The 17,129-nt window shown below is 40.2% G+C and overlaps 1 protein-coding gene across 1 annotated transcript; it reads left to right on the top strand.

The window, feature by feature from the left end:
- The first annotated feature begins 12,262 nt into the window (after positions 1 to 12,262).
- On the top strand, positions 12,263 to 17,018 carry LOC143039529 (uncharacterized). Its single transcript, XM_076209690.1, has 5 exons — positions 12,263 to 12,379; positions 13,153 to 13,291; positions 14,283 to 14,365; positions 14,613 to 14,703; positions 15,005 to 17,018. The coding sequence occupies exons 1-5, from the start codon at positions 12,304 to 12,306 to the stop codon at positions 15,150 to 15,152; spliced, it is 537 nt and encodes a 178-aa protein (XP_076065805.1). The 5' UTR covers positions 12,263 to 12,303; the 3' UTR covers positions 15,153 to 17,018.
- The last annotated feature ends 111 nt before the right edge of the window (positions 17,019 to 17,129 follow it).

A 17,129-nucleotide genomic window follows, 5' to 3' on the forward strand; every position in this document is an offset into this window, starting at 1 on the left:
TTATGGTGACCCGCTGTTTTCTGTTACTAATCCAAGCTCTAATTCATTCTAACACTTTTCCTCCTATGCCATGGGCTTTGATTTTATTTAGTAGTCTCTGGTGTGGCACCTTGTCGAACGGTTTGCTAAAGTCAAGGTAAATAACATAATTATCATTGTTATCTGATGCCTTATATACTTTAGTGTAAAAGGATAGGAGATTAGTCACACATGACTTACCCTTGGAGAAACCATGCTGTGTATCGCGATTTAAATTTATATATTTCAATGTGTTCTCTGAGTCTATTTACTATTACTGATTCAAACATTTTTCCTATGACCGATGTCAAACTGATTGGAATGTAGTTGTATGTAGACGATCTATCTCCCTTCTTAAAAACAGGAACAACGTTTGCCTTTATCCAAGCAATAGGCACAAAACCAGTGTCTACCGATTTATTAAATATTTCAGTTAACTGGCCGTAGGCTTCAAATTTACACTCCTTAAGCATTCTCGGAAAAATTTCGTCTGGTCCCGGGGATTTTGTAGCTTTAAGTCTTTTAATCTACTTGGCTACTTCTATACTAATTCTGATATTAGATAGACCATTTTCTTCATTCTCTCTGAAAATCGGATCGCAGTCAGGAACTTTATCTAACCTCACATTACTAAACACCGAAAGAAAATAATTGTTAAACTTCTCACTCATTTTTTCCTCCGATTCTATCATGACGTTTTCATCGTTTTTAATTGGTCCTATTCTTTCTTTATCTTTTGTTCTATAGAGATGAAAGAAACCCTTTGGATTGGATCTTGCTTGACTGGCAACCTTAATTTCATAATTACGTTTCGCTGTACGTGTATTCTTTTTATCCAGCTTTGCCATTTTGTTATATCTTGATCTAAGGTGTGTTTCCCCGTTTTTTATTTGTACGTAAAGTCCTCTTTTCATTTCGATCTCATGTTTTAATCTGTCCGTCATCCATTTGGGAGTATTACTATTTTTCCGTATTGACTTCAGGGGGGATAAATGTATTATGTGCATTAATAATTAGATCAGTTAGATTGCAATACATTTCATCCAAATTGCTGACCTGTCTGTTCAGCCCCCGCCCCCAAGTGACCTGACCCAAGGCTACCTTCCGTGACCCGACCCCTGGTCATGACCTGACCCCTGGTCATGTACCGAGACCTGACCGTGTCAACAATGTCCGAAACGTCCGTAACGTCCGTATAACATTTCATATTTAATTTCAAATAGGTTTTTATATTGTCAAAGTTTGCTCGCCTGAAATCTGATACTTGGACGTTATTCGTACTATTTAAGTCTTCCCAAATAATATCAAATCTTTTTTCTTGATGATCGCTAGAGCCTAGACTATCTCCCACTTTTACGTTACTCATTTTGTGCTCATTATTAGTTAAAAGTCCAGAATATTTTCTCACCTCGTAGGATCGGTAATCACTTGTTTTAGCTAATTATCCTGCACCACATCTAGGAATTTCTTCGTTTCCTGATGTCCTATTAAAGTTTCCCAGTCAATGTTTCTATAATTAAAATCTCCCATGATCACAACTTTTTGTACTGGGACGCTCTGCGAACTTCATAAATCAGGGGATCAGTCTGCTCAATGCTGAGGTTAGGAGGTCTATACAAAACGCCAATAATAACTTTCTTATTCTTGCATATAGTCTCTACCCAAATAGATTCAGTACAGTCTTCCTTAATAGAATTGTTGATAATACAGTTTTTTTTCGCCACCAATTCCCAATGTAGTAACTCACAACCTACATTCTGGTGGGCAGCGTGGGATTACAACCTACATTCTGGTGGCACACGTGGGATTGCGAAGCAATACTTTAACTTCTACAGCCGTGGACATCGAAGCAGCAGTGCAACACTAATTCTTTCAAAACACCTTCCAGCATTCCACATACGAACCAAAAGCACCGAGCTCTTCGCTGCATCGCCCACCCTCAACGCCACTCCGAAGCAAACAATTCATCGACAGCGGCTTCGATCTTCGCTGAAGCATCTAACATACGAGACAACCCGTCGTAGCTGCACCGCCCACAACCCAACTACGAAGCCAAACCCTAATTCTATGCTGTGCATCTTACAGCATCTACGACAAGAAATTCCCCCCAGAGGCATTCTCCAACGCACACGACTCCCGCCACCTCCACAAGTCAAAACAGAGACGCATTCTCTAGCATCTACGAGGATATCTAACCCAGAGGCATTTATCCAGAACTCACGTTGCCCGCCGCTCCACTACGTCAACACAGAGACGTTGGGCTACCCTTCTCCACCACTGCACGAGTCGGACCATCTCCCCTCTCCTCCAACATCGCATCACGCTCCGCTCGATCATCTCTACGCGCTAACGATCATCGTGGCATCTACGAGCCAACGCTCTCACCCCCCCCTACTACCCGCATCTAAGCTGCGCAAGACTTCTCCCTTTTCACCTTTCTTATCTCATTTTCGTATATACAAACACATCTTGGCTACATATTTTTTCACCAACGATAACATATCAATTGCTCCCCATGTTTTCAGCAGTGCATCCTTCAATCTTCTCGCCCCACTGCAGCCCCGTCACCGCTGTACTCCAACATCATATTGGGTAAGTAAACATTTTTCCGTTCTCAGTGCCAACTAGGAGCAACGTGGTCTCCACACATATTTTATTCAATACATGAACGTGTCCAAAACCCTCTCTGACTCGACAAACCGACCCTATACACTAAGGGAAGCGACGTCTCCACCAACCATACTCCCCCCTTCTACCTCCAAATCCTCAGACAATGCAACTCCTACTCACAACACCATGGCAACACAAAACCTTATCACAGTCATTAAGGACGAGACAACATTACGACTCTTCAACAGCTGGGAGATTCCTGTACGCACTTTCCTTACTGAGGTTTACTCAGAAATACTACATAGAAATGTCACTGACGACAAAACAAAGCCATCCATCTTAAGATCCAAAGTAGACAAGCATGACACTTTAGTTGGTGACGTCATTCAGTCTGACTTATTTGAGGAAACACATTCGTTTGATAAATTTGTAGAACAATTTAAAAAGTCATTTGTGGCTTTTGAGCCCCTTGGAGCTCTTTCCCCCCTATACTCTGGCAAAACTGTACAATGACGGCCCACACACCACTAAAGAAAAGGCAGTCAAAATAGCTTCAGCATTTAAGAGCAAACTCAGAGAAAGCCTAAAAAATTTAGACTGGGTCTCAGACAACACATTTTCATTGGATAACGTAGTTTCCCTCATTGTATACTTCCGACTTCTCTCACAATTACGCCCAGACACACTCCAGAAAGCCATCATTATTGCATTCACACCAGGTATCACATTAGGCGAATTCTTAAGGAAATTCTCCGACACGGATCAATTTATCACTCAGATACAAAACAAGTCAGTACCTATAGCACCAACACACACGACAGCACAGGTCACACCGTCCCCATCACAGAACACGAGAGCAAGACATACATCACGCATGCATCATCACTCACGACAACGCTCTCCTTCAAGAAGAAGAATGTTGTGTACATACTGCCACAGACCAAGACACCTCCCTAACACGTGTTATCACAGATAACCGTCACAACCGAACCGATACTGCGAACATGGTGCATGTGTCCACACAACTGATCGTTGCCGTGTGCCAGATAGCTCGCCTGCAAGACATTGACGTAACATATCTCCCACTAGACATTCACGTACAACATCTCCTGCTAGACTTTCACGTAACACATCTGCAAGGCATTCACATAACACATCTAACTTATGACTACAGAATACAAAGACTCAATACACACCTGGGACAGTTACTCCATAAGAAGATATTCCATGTTCAACTCTATCGGTAAATACCCTGGATATCCCAGACATGTCTTCAGACTCCTTATCTCTCAGTGCTAAGCCTAATAACACCAAAGTGAAAATATTTTTCGACACGGGCTCCCCAGTGACACTACACAATTTCTACATATTCCGCACTGAAACAAAACGTGTCACCATTTTGGAACCTCCCAACGTCAACCTTTGCAATGCAGATGGTGTACCCTTCCCAATCATTGGTAAATTCTCACTAGACATTAGCTTCAAAGATGAGTGCCCAGCCATTGCAGTTACCACCAACGTAGCTGACGTCTATTTTTCTGCTGATATCCTCATAGGCTTAACATTGATGAAGTAACATAGTATCATCATCTACCCTGCTCAACATGGCATAATTTATGGTAATCATTTTCTCCCTGCACTGCCATCAGCAAATTCCCACAAACACATAAACGTGGCCGAACAGGCAAAACCTGATTTAACGCCAATTAATTCTAGCACAACAGCTCAAATTCACCCTGGTTCATCACACGAGGATGCCCCAGCTGTTGACTCAAATGACACTGGCGTACACGCACATTTCCATGAGTCTAACTCCTTCTTTTCACGACCATCTGTGGACATGCATTCAAAACGTAACAGACGCGCTAACTTCTCTCGCATGTTGAAATCAGTAAAACTAATGACAAAACACACAGTAAATAACGTTTATCTTTCACCGCATGAGGACAATTTCTTGCCCCTCTTAGAGGTTTTCAACAAAAAATCCGCCTCAGTCTCGGAAGTGTTACCTACTTTCAAACACACTCACGCAGTGCTTATCAGCCCAAAGACGCTATTCCCTCGTGAATATACAAAGACGTACATACGAGTTTTCTAAGCACAAGACACCGATGTACTCTGTATGCCAGAAGCTTGCCATGTCAATGGCATTTCCCTACTTTCAGTCATCAGTGTTTATGTACCTCGATGACGTGATCATCACTTTCAAGTCAGTTTGCAAACATCTACACACTCTACACACTGTCTTCTCACGATTAGAACAGGCAGGTCTCAAACTGAAGCTTAAGAAGTGTTCTTTCCTTCAGAAAAATTTACTCCTAAGGCGTGTCCTTAATTCACAAACAATTTTAACCTCGCAGGACAAGGTCAAGGCAGTCATAAATTTTCCACGCCCTACTTCTGTAGAATACATACGTACATTTCTTGGTCTCTCAGGTTTTTACAGACATTACATTCAAGGTTACGCTAATATAGTAAGACCTTTAACTTCACTACTTAAGAAGAATACACCCTTCAATTGGACATTTACCAAGAGAAAGTCTATAATAACTTAAAGAAAGCCTTAACTACGGCATCTATCCTTGATTTCCCAACCCACAAGCTTCCTTTCACAATTTACACTGATGTGTCCTACACAGGACTTGGCGCAGTCCTCATGCAATACCACGGCACAAAACTCAAACCAAATGCCTATGCGAGTAGCACACTCAACAAACACGAGCAAAATTACTCAGTCACAGACATTGAAGCATCAGCAGTCATTTACGCACTAAAACATTTCAAAGAGGTCATCCTTGGGTACGAGATGCACATATACACATATTATCAACCAATCTTACACCTCTTCAAGGGGAAAAACATGTCAGGAAAACTTGCCCGCTGGTTCCTTACCACACAAGAGTTCGTGTTCACCTTGCATTTTGTTCAAGGAAAAGCGAATCTAGTTGCAGACGCTCTCAGTCGCCATATTGCGACTATCACTCAAAATTCTCTTTCAATAAATCTTACACAAGCGCGCGTTGCAGCAGTGCAGAAATCAGACCCTCTTTGGAAACGTGTCATATACTTCCCCGAATCTGCAGACACAACTGACACAGAAATCTTTCCTTCTGATATCAACAATTACACGTTAGTGGATATATTTCTGTATAACAATAAAACACTAACAAACATGAACCCAACAGATCAGTGCTTCAACTTGTGGTCCCCACTGACCTCATTCCAGAAGTTTTAAAGCTTATACACGACTCACCTATTGCTGTACACCCTGGCAAGAAAAATGCGTTACACAAGGCAGATTGCACTACTTCTGGTTAATCATGTGGAAGGATATACGCGCTTGCATTGACGCTTGCCACGCTAGCGCAATTCACAAAGGTCATATCAGCGGTCATGTTCCAATTCTAACTTACCCTACACCTTATAAACCATTTGACACAATCGCTTCTGATCTTCTTAAATTACCACTTACACATACCAGAAACCAATATCTCTTTGTCTGTGTCGACCATTTTTCACGATTCTGTATTCTTTCACCCCTACCAGACAAAACAGCACAACACGTAGCAAAGACACTCATTGACAAACTCATATACACCTTCGCTACACCCAAAAACTCTGATTTTGGACAACGGAACTGAATTCAACAATTATATTCTTTCGCAAATTTGCAAATACTTTTAAATCAAGAAATGCAATACCACTGCTTATCACCCTAGTTCAAATGGCTTAGTTGAACGCTAGAATAGAAAGATTCTCAATGTTCTATGACATCTTGCTTCTGATCTTCACCCTTCTTGGAATGAACATGTCCCCATGATTCAAGCTTGCATTAATAGTTCCATTAACAAGTCAATATCGGAATCTCCTCATTTTGTCCTCTTTGGCTGGGACAAAAGGCTCCCATGTGATTTTCTTGTTTCAGAATTACCTCCCATTTACAACTTCAATGATTACGTAAAGGTCAAAGTAGCAGATTTCAATAATTTGTTCAAAAGAATACACAACACTCTTCAACTAAGGACGAAATGGTCCGTTTGCATAACAAATCAGCAAGAACTTGTAACCTTGAAATTGGAGACATTGTTTACACCCTTAACCACACCCCCACCTCGAAGCTCTCCCCTAAATTTTCTGGACCCTATCGTATCATTGGACACGAGTCAATGAACAAAGTTAAAGCACTCAGTTTGCACGATCTTACGGAGACTGTCTTGCATAAAGACCACATCAAAAGAGTTCCCCGCGGCCTCGACATAGAGACCGTTCCTTACCAGAATCACACTATCCCTGCAATAGAGGACCATCAACAATATTTTTGAACAAAACCTTCTGTTCCCATTTCCCCGCTATAATCTTTGAAATCGAGCAACAAGTTAATAGAATGTATATTCTTGCCCAGGTGAACTGAAACAATATCTACTTCCCGCATGTTCATACCATTAAACCTGTTTCCTTTTATTCACGAATGTTTTCCAGTTACCACCATCCTCACACCATTTTGTGTATATATCTTTATGCCAAAGTTCTGCAACAGGCTGGCTTGCCTTGTGTTGTTTTCTATCTCCGTAGCACCAATATCACTGGGGTCAGTGACAGATAGAGAACAAAGGCATGATATCTCGATATTCAACGTAGCTGCCATCTCCTTTCGATGCCTAGCGCACACATGCGCGTACGCACACATATGTTACAACGTGGTACTCTCGACGACGGGTACCATTTCCCAAGAGATGGTTCATTGTTCAGTGGCAAAGCTCACCGACTTTTCCTGGCGTGACGAACAATAGATGCCGGCCCCTCAGATTAAGCCCTCTACTTTGAACAATGGCCCTCGCTGCATCTCAGGTCAAGCCCTCTACTTTGGACAATGGCGCCTTTGCATCTCGGGTCAAGCCACCTGCGCCGCTCAAGTCGACGCGAAGAAACCTTTCTCTATTCTTAATGATATGGCAACTGTACATATGTATATATTATATTTCTGGCAACCCTCCGAGTTTTGATCGGAGCTTGCCGTGTATATTGTAGACAGAACTAAGCCTGGCAGATTAAAGTCAAGAACTACACTCGAGTTTCTTTCACCACCAATTTCCAATGTAGTAACTTACAACCTACAAACACATAATAGCGCCTCTCCCATCTGAGCTCCTCGTGGATCAAAAGTTAATCCCGAGCCTGGCCCCACTACTTGGATCGAATACAATGGAATGACTACGAAACATATACAGATAATTTTCCAAAGAACTAACTGGGGAGAGAGCGCCCTAGTGAAGGTCTACCCTTGCGTGAAGCATAAACCACTATACTACACTCCGTGCAGTCACGAGCAAAAATTTTGAGCCACAAAATTTTTCACGATACAAAATTGAAACTATTTTTTTTTTATCTATTCAAGATAATTACCTAATTTGTAAGCTTTATACTACATAGCATCCGACCTAGTTATGGATCAAAAGGTCTCCTTTCGGTATGCTCTCATTTTGTAACTTTTTCTAATCCTTTGTAATCACGTAGTCGGAAAAAGATTCATATTGACGTTGTGGGGAGTGTAGTGTGGGTTCCAACTTTCGCTCGTGGCTGTACTACTGAGGCACAGATGAATGGAATAGAAACCGGAAATGGGTGAGGAGAAAGTAGGAAGTAACTTCTACACACGTCCCTGAATTATTAACAAAAGGATTGGTTGTAGTTACGAATGAATAAAGTGTTTTTATCAGTGGGGACACCCAATCAGTAGAATCATCTTCATGAACAAGTTAGTCTGCTGTGATCCCTCCTAGCAAGCCGAAAACCTGGCCATGAGACCTAGCGCTGTGGGTCCCTTAGTCGGTACTCAGCTTAGAATAGAAGAAGCCTTTAACAAATCGGAAATCCTAACAAATGGAAGACAATAAGTTACTGCATAGGAACAACAACATTTTCATGCCATTTATCCTAATTCTTTTTTTATTTGTATAAGGTAAGGGGTAGAGAGAGGTTTCGGGAAGAGAAACCATTGGAAGGAAGGACAAGAGAAGAGAACAGATGGGGACGACGCCCATTGTTTGGTTTCATATCAACAATTGGGCTTTTTCGCTTGTTATTTTGTAGACCGGGTTCATTTATCGTAGTACAGAAAGAGAAATGGAATGGAAATTTTATAAGTAATATTGGTTATGTGGTTATCATAAATTTCTTTTAGAAAATAGAATATACATTATGATTGCTGAAAAGGAATATAATTTGCGTAGAGTATATTTACAGATATTTACATCGCGTTCAGTGTAGGGGTAACTTAAATAAAACCTGATGCGCATAAGGCGAAGTCGTTACATAGTGTACCGACAAGATGTCATTTGTAAAGTGTTTTTAGTGTAATGATACATTTACATATGAGCTCTGAGCTCTCCTTCGCGAGGGAAATAGCTGTCGATCACGAGTCCAACACGTGACCCAAGACCATGGTGAATCACACAGACGCACACTCATACAGATGCACACGCGCACCAACGCACACGCATACAGGCGTACATGCATATACACCCACACAGACGCACACGCACACGTACACAGACGTATACGTACACATACGCACACGCACTTAGACGCACAGACACATACGCACACGCAAGATCACTCAGACGCATACGAACATGTAGGGAACCCTGGACTAGGTGATGTAGGGATAGATTGACACTCGATTTGGCTTACGCACTTTATTCTGGTGGAAATATGTCTCCACACGCGTGTGTTGGCCGGCCCGAGTCCGAAAGGATACTATGACCTGAGTCAACCTCACACGACCTAAATATCCACAGGAAGTACCGAAATGTAGCATCATTCTGGCTGGGACAGAATTGCCGGGTATGGCCCGGAATTGTGCTTTTGGTAGCATACAAAGGCCTTTCTCACAGGCGTAATATGGCCGTAGCCCAAACATAAATGCTCTGAAGCTGAAGACTAGTTATCCTTACACATTATCACCCACATCCCGCGACTATATAGATATTCCTCAAAACGTTCCTGAGGGGGATTCTGTTCACTACACACACGCAAACAGACGCACATGAACACAGGCGTACACACACACAAACGCACACGTGTACCTGTCATACAATATGTATAACTATTATACACTATGTAACAGTACATATATTCATGCCCATGTACTCCCGTAGCGAGGAATACTCCAACCACATTTCTAAGTACTCAACAGAACACTACGTCAAGGGCCATCCAAGATCACGTGATTGTTCTCTGGTGAGAATTCGGCGTCTCTGGATGCCCGACCCTAACATGTAACCACTTTGAACATTAAAGGTGTCTAATTCTACCGGAATATGTTTTTGGTACTTACCAAAGTCAAATAACTAAATAGATTACACAGAAACACTCGTATTTTTTTTTTTATTTATTACTGCCATTTGACTTTGATCCTATTCCCAAAACGTCATCTGCTTCAGCTGTAAGGACAGGAATTTTGAAGGGATATTATTTTTGGAATTTCGTTTTATTTATCTATTTATTTATTTATTTGAGTGTTGATTTGAGAGACTGGGTATTATGGACGTCGTGACGGTTTTACTCAACCAAGAAGCAAAGTAGAAAATAGAGCCTTAATAGACCATGAATTTATTCTATTCTATGTCTGCCTATCAAGATGTGTTGGCAAAGAGCTTTACTATAATCATTGAAGAAGAACATACAATAGGAGATAGCTACAAATATATTTCAGCTGATTTTGGTTAAACTGAGTTTCGACGCGACATTAGAATGTTCTCGAACATAGCGGGGGCACCGTAGCTCCGCCCACCCGTGACGTCACTAAACGTTCGGACAGAGGCGTAAGCTAAGGCCATTAATTTTAAGAGTAATAGGAAAAAATTCCCAACTTTCAGTTCAGGATTCCACTAGAGAAATAGTTTAGGGAGAGATTGTAGCAGCTAGGGGCTCTGTTGAGAAGCGAAATGAAGTTTTACGAAATAATACAACAGGGAGGTTAGTAGTTTACCCATAGATACGAACACATAGCCGTCTCGTTCTTTTTGTGCGCAGCTAAAATTTTAATCTGATGCCAAAAATGATTCCGATAACAGGTATGAACACGTTCTGTAAGATTAATGAAAACAAATGTCAATATGTGAGTTAAATGATATAGTGCAGATATAGTAGGTAGATAGTTATTATTATTATTAAGTTTTGAATCTGATGCCAAAAATGATTCCGATAACAGATATGGAAAAAGGGGTTTAAGGGAGTGTACTTCACAAACACTTTGAGTATATACATTAGCTATGAGGGTGTAATCCTTAGAGTATAATTCTGTCTGAGATCGTTCTCTAATAAGAATACGGGGTTGAAGGTAGACACAGTGCTTGAAGGTAGACACAATATTGTAAGTAGACTTATACAGTGACCGGAAGGTTGGAGCGTAAATAACTACGTTTTTCCACGTGCCTGTGACCTTACTTATGATGCCCATAAGAAAGAAAAAACTGTGTTATTAAATGTCTCGCATACCCATATATTTTTCATATTGTAAGGATCAATAGATTAGTTGGAGAAAACCACAATATACTTTTGTATTTCCTTACTATATTTTTGCTTCAGTGTAATAATTAACACATAGCAGACCTTCGCTTATTTTCTTTTACTACCCCCACTTGGGCATAGGCCTTTTCGCTACCCAGAACCAACCCCGAACGACCTGAGGAAAGGGGACGGAGTCAGTCGTGAATAACAAGGAGCAGTTTCCATTTATGGTCAGATATATCCATATAGACGATTGGGTGTGGTGGCAGCGTATACCTTGATTTTTTTTTATTTCCCAAATCGTTCTTATGTGGGTATCTCTGATCACTCCCATTGGAGGTGCTCTTGGTTAAACACTAAATCAATCGACGGCACCACACAGCCATTCTCGTAAAACCTACCATTTACTCTGCAGTGAAACTATGAATTATGATCGTGTCGAGTGCAGCAAGCTATTCAATATCAAATTTAGAAATTATGAACATGAAGAAAGAACTATTGAATAAAGTACACGATTACAAAGAAAATTATAATGGAAAAGAGGCGGAGAATGATAACATATAAAAAATATACAGAACTCAGGAAGAAAGACAGGAGAAGAAAGCTTACGATAACCGCCCGGCAACAATGATCTTATTTACGTATGGAGCATACACGGAGAGCTTAATGATGAGAGTAGATAAATGGTCTTTTTAAGCATTATGCAAAACAAATTATGATACTGTTTTTGGAAATTTTGATTGAAGTTATCATATGAATAAGCTTAGAAAAATAAAATCAGAAAGACAGTATAAGTGAGTAACAAAGAAATTACGTATATTAAATATAAAAAAACAGAAAATAAAACAAAACAAGACAGAAGTTAGGTTAATTAGAATGATGGTGCTGGAATGGAGCCAATGGAACGAGGTAACAATAAGTTGATATAACACTGCAACGAAGGTGGGTGGATAAAATCTGAACGCTGCCCAAGAACCCGTTCATCTAGTTGTAATCTACATTAACTGGTCGACCACGAGTTGGCTCCTCATTGCCTTGGGTGCCTCGCGGATGAATAATCTTCGTCTGTCCTTGAGAATGTCCAGATATATAAGGAGGACGAGGTGTAAGTAGTTTTATTCCTATCCGGACAACCAGAGGACTCACACTAGGTCTCTTTTCACCATGTGCAGATCATTGATTGCTGCCACAACACTTTTGCTCCTCCTCGTGGGATGTCACCAAGGATTTGCATACAAAGGTGCGTTCTTTTAGATATTTGGATATTTTAGCAGATGCCCGTTCTTTTCTCTCCTCAGGTGAAGTTATATATCACCATGAAAGACTTAAACCCCTTTCGTACCAAGGTTATTTTGGAGTTGCTATCAGCAGGCGATATTGATAATCTATTTAATGTCTTATATGGAGAGGTGGAGGAAATGCAGTTGAAACGGATAAAGAAGTCTTGGGTTTGGTTCGGAGACCAGAGATCGGATGGAGGCAAGGATGTTGCCATGTTTTAAAGAAAAGCAACAGCTCCATACTAAATAGTTTATTAGTTCCTCAGAGAATATTAAATTTAATCCTTCCGAATGAGCACGATAAAAACTAGTGGATCAGAACACTACAAAGGTCAACTTTTTTTTAACCGTGATGAGCTTGACTAGATCTCTGCCTTGCCACACACACATTTACTTCTTGCGAGCAGCTTCACTGGTTCAGGTATGTATACTTCATCCCTGATGGATTTTATCGAGTTCATCTAGAATTTTAGATCATCCTTTTGGCTGCGACTTCACTCGACTGCCCACCATGTCATAATGCATTTTGGACAACCACCACCTCTAAGATGAACCCTAGGGTAGACTCCACGCCAGAATGTATCGTCTGTTCTGTCCTGAATTCTTGATCAGTCTTCACCCAGACATGCCAGGGTATGTATAGGCATAAACATAGTTTGTGTATGTAGTGGTAAGGTGTTGGATAGGTTTTCATAAATAGAATTCTAAAAAATTCTTGCTTCTTTCTCCAAAGAATGTCCTGAGGGTTATATCCTGCTTGGAGAATATTGCATTAAAGTCGCCGACTACCAACTGGTAGCAAACAAAACGTACACCTACGCAGAAGCTCAATTTCGATGTCAGAGATCCCTTCCGACTTCGACAGGGCAAAGGTGGGAAAGTTTCTGTTTAAAAAAAAAAAAAAAAAAAAATCTTTAATTTTTTTATGTAATCAAATACACTGGTCAGCAACGCAGATCATTTTAACTGTTCTACGATCAAAAAATACGTCTAATTCATTTTTTTTTTTTTATCTCGTGAGGGTTTTAAGTGACGGCTGTGCAACCTTACATTTGTATTAATCATTCAAAAAGAAGGTCCGTGTTGTCCCTAGAATTACCTTCAAAATGAAGAAATGTATGAATTTATGCTTCATGAACATCAAGATGAAAACAAACTATCTTATTTTTCTGGAGAAGATTCTATCTCTTGAAATTAGAATTTGAAATCTGGATTACCTCCTACAGAAATCGTTGACGAGATAGTTAAAATCTTTTTGATTTAGAAAACGTGGTTCGCTTGATCACTTTACATGAAATGTTGGATCCACATATTTCACTTTGACTAACTGTAGCACCTTATCACCAGACCCACCGGCATTCAGTGCATATACATTTTAAATCATAACATTTGGGTATGCTGGAACAAAAGGACTATAGACAATTGATTCTAAAGAATGATTTAAATTGAACTTGTAAAAATACATACATTTATTTTCAATGAGATTTTTTTGACTAGTAATACATGTTTACATTTTTCCTTTGATAGAAAAAAGTTAGGCGTCACCTGGCATCATATCTTAACTTAATTATCCAGTAAATTCCTCACCATGCAATAAAATCCAAATCACAATACTTTTATCCATCAAGTGGAATATCTTGAGTTCAAATATACAGTTTTCTCGGGCGGGGAGGCGACTCCCCCAAAGAAAGAAGAAGAAGAAAAAAAAAAAAAAAAAAAAAAAAACGGATTGCGGCAACTGAAAGGGCTATGCCCTACTAGGGGTTTCTCACTTACCACCGCGTGGGGAAGGGATGGTGAGAATATACCGAAGATGAATTATGACAAATTGATTTAATTCTTGTCCCCTCTGGCTTCACCTAGTGTCTGGACGACGGATCTTGTCGAACTCGACGACAACAAAAAGCTAGAGGCTATCAGCAAACACGTTTTCGAACAGGATTCAGGTGAGATTCTAGATATTCCGTTTATTTATTTATCTATTACGTTTAGATTCATTATTTATACAGTTTTGTATGTTCCCGTCTGTATTTGGTAGACGTCACTTTGGTGCCTGCATGACATAAATCTCCCACAACAGGGGAAAAAACCCTACGACACAAAAAGCCAAAGGTCTGACGAGAGCTCGGTAGGTTGGAGAGGCTGCGAGTTGGAGGGATCTTCAAAATAAGTTTTACTCTTGTTTTTTTGCAGTGGGTCGCATCCCTTACTGGGTGGGCGGCGAGTATGTGAACGGTGTCTGGAAGTGGGTGTCTGGATCAAAGATCAACCTCAGGTCCCACATGTGAGTAGTGTCAATGGAACACATCAAAACAAATTTATCAGAACAGATAATTAACTCATATGTGATTGTCTGGTATTAACCTGAACAAAATCTGTAAATATAAGGTACTGAAGAGGTTAATTAAGGGATTAAATGGGAGTGCCTAGAGTTCCTAAATGTTACTAATATTTTTTTCATATCACTCATTCTTTAAAATCCGAAGAGTCTTACTCTAGAGTCTACGCGAAAATGTTGAAGAGACTTTTTGAGGTTCGTAATCATGTCTTTCTAAAGGTGTTCTAAAATTCTGCTTTTCTTCCAGCTTCCTTCCTGATGAGCCCGAAATCAATGAAACTAACAGAGCTGTGTATATTGTTCCGGCTGATATGAAGCACAAACGCTATTATGCCTCAACCTATTCAAGGATGGATATTGTGCCTTCTTATATATGCGAAGCCAAACAGAAATAACGCTTTAGGTGTTCAGAGCTCCAGACACTCTTCCCTCCTCCTACCAGGGCAGTTGTTCCTAGCTTGGTTCTCATAGATCCTGCATTTTCAGAATCTTGTTTCTTATAATCATGCAGATCACTTCAACGCTGAAATGATCTGGAATCCAATAACAGGAACTCATTCTTAATCTGCAGACCCTATTAGAAGCTGCTATAGACCCAAGTTTCTCTAAGACTACTAGGTGGGAACCAGTGTTCTGGGGAATTAGGTAAGGTGGACAGTAAACTGAGAACAACAGTATGATGAATGGAGGATAAGATCACTGGGGCTCGCTGACTTTGTCATTGGTGTGGCTTTCGATAACATGTAGACATATTACAAAAATAGATTAAAATGTTCAAATCATGTACTGGGTGTCTTAAAACCAAAACCAGTGAAACCAGTGACCTTTACTGAAAAGAAAGAAGATTAACAAGAATACAATTTTGTAAAGGCGGTAAAATATGAACTACCACAACTTATTGATATAGAACAGTGAAGATAATTTGTGTTTATCTATTGATGAATTAATGTGTGTAATATGATTTATCGATAATCTAGAGAATATCAAGGACTTCTCTAAGGTCCTTGATAATATAATAATTCCTTTTATCATTTAATTTTTTCTCTCTCCTGTTCCTGTCTGTAAAAAAAAAAAAAAAAAAAAAGAGTAACAGGGGGAGACAGAGAGAGAGAGAGAGAGAGAGAGAGAGAGAGAGAGAGAGAGAGAGAGAGAGAGAGAGAGAGAGAGAGAGAGAGAGAGATAGAGAGAGAGAGAGAAACAAAACGTAGGGATGGAAGAGATGGACACAAGAGCAGGTAAGAGAGGAGGCGAGGACGACGATTTACGAACAGGAAAAAAAAAAAAAAAAAAAAATCCCCGGGAATTTCTCATCAAAGACTGCGCGGCAACCAGCAACTGCTTTCCTCCGCCTACTACACAACTGTTGACAGACAATCTCTTACTAATAGAAATCAAACGATAGTTCTATGTTGCCTCATACAGAAATTTATGGGAGCGTCCGAGGACTATTGGCATTCACTGTGTGCTTGTGGATTTTCAGTTAATTAAACTTGAGGCAACAATTATTACACATGAGTGTGTATGAACACAAGAACAAGCACACGCTCATGCAATTGCGCAGTCCAACACTAACACTGACACACACACAAACTCACACACACACACACACACACACACACACACACACACACACACACACACACACACACACACACACACACACACACACACACAATTTTTAAGTTAGGTAGGTATGAAAAGGCGTGGGGGGTAAATGCCAGTAAATAATAAAGTTTAATCCACGATTTACGGTGAATGTGGTGTTCATCACGTTGAACAAGATCGTCTACTCTTAACTTCAAAGTATTTTTTTTGCGTAGTTTTACATTGCATTTGCTGTTACTGTAGCATCATTTGATCAAATTAATCAGCTTCTTGGTAATGTTACACTTCTTAAGTATGTGCAACATTGAAGGCGTATGTACAGTATGCCATATGCCTGTCTGTAGTCTAGAGTTGATAAAGGCTTTTATTGTGCTCCCAAATTTATTTTATAGTTACTCTCATTTAAAAATATGGTTTGTAGTGTATCTATCTACTCCCATTCTATGTTTACATACGAATACGTTCTAATGACGTGACGGAGGAGTGAAGTCACCAACCGGATGTTGACAGTGTTTGGTTAATCATAACAAAGGCGAAGTGTAGGGGTTACTTAAATCAAACCTGATGTATAAGGCGAAGTCGTTACATAATATACCGACAAGATGTGTCATTTGTAAAATGTTTTTAGTGTAATGATACATTTATATAGATAAGCACACACACACGCACACAGGCGGGCACGCACACAGGTGCGCACGCACACGCATACGCACACAGATGTACCCCCACACAGATGCACCCCCACACACTCACACAGATGCACACGC

This window comes from Oratosquilla oratoria, chromosome 26 (genome assembly GCF_046742065.1).
Source record: "Oratosquilla oratoria isolate Oo_2021 chromosome 26, ASM4674206v1, whole genome shotgun sequence".
Classification (NCBI taxonomy): Eukaryota; Metazoa; Arthropoda; class Malacostraca; order Stomatopoda; family Squillidae; genus Oratosquilla; species Oratosquilla oratoria.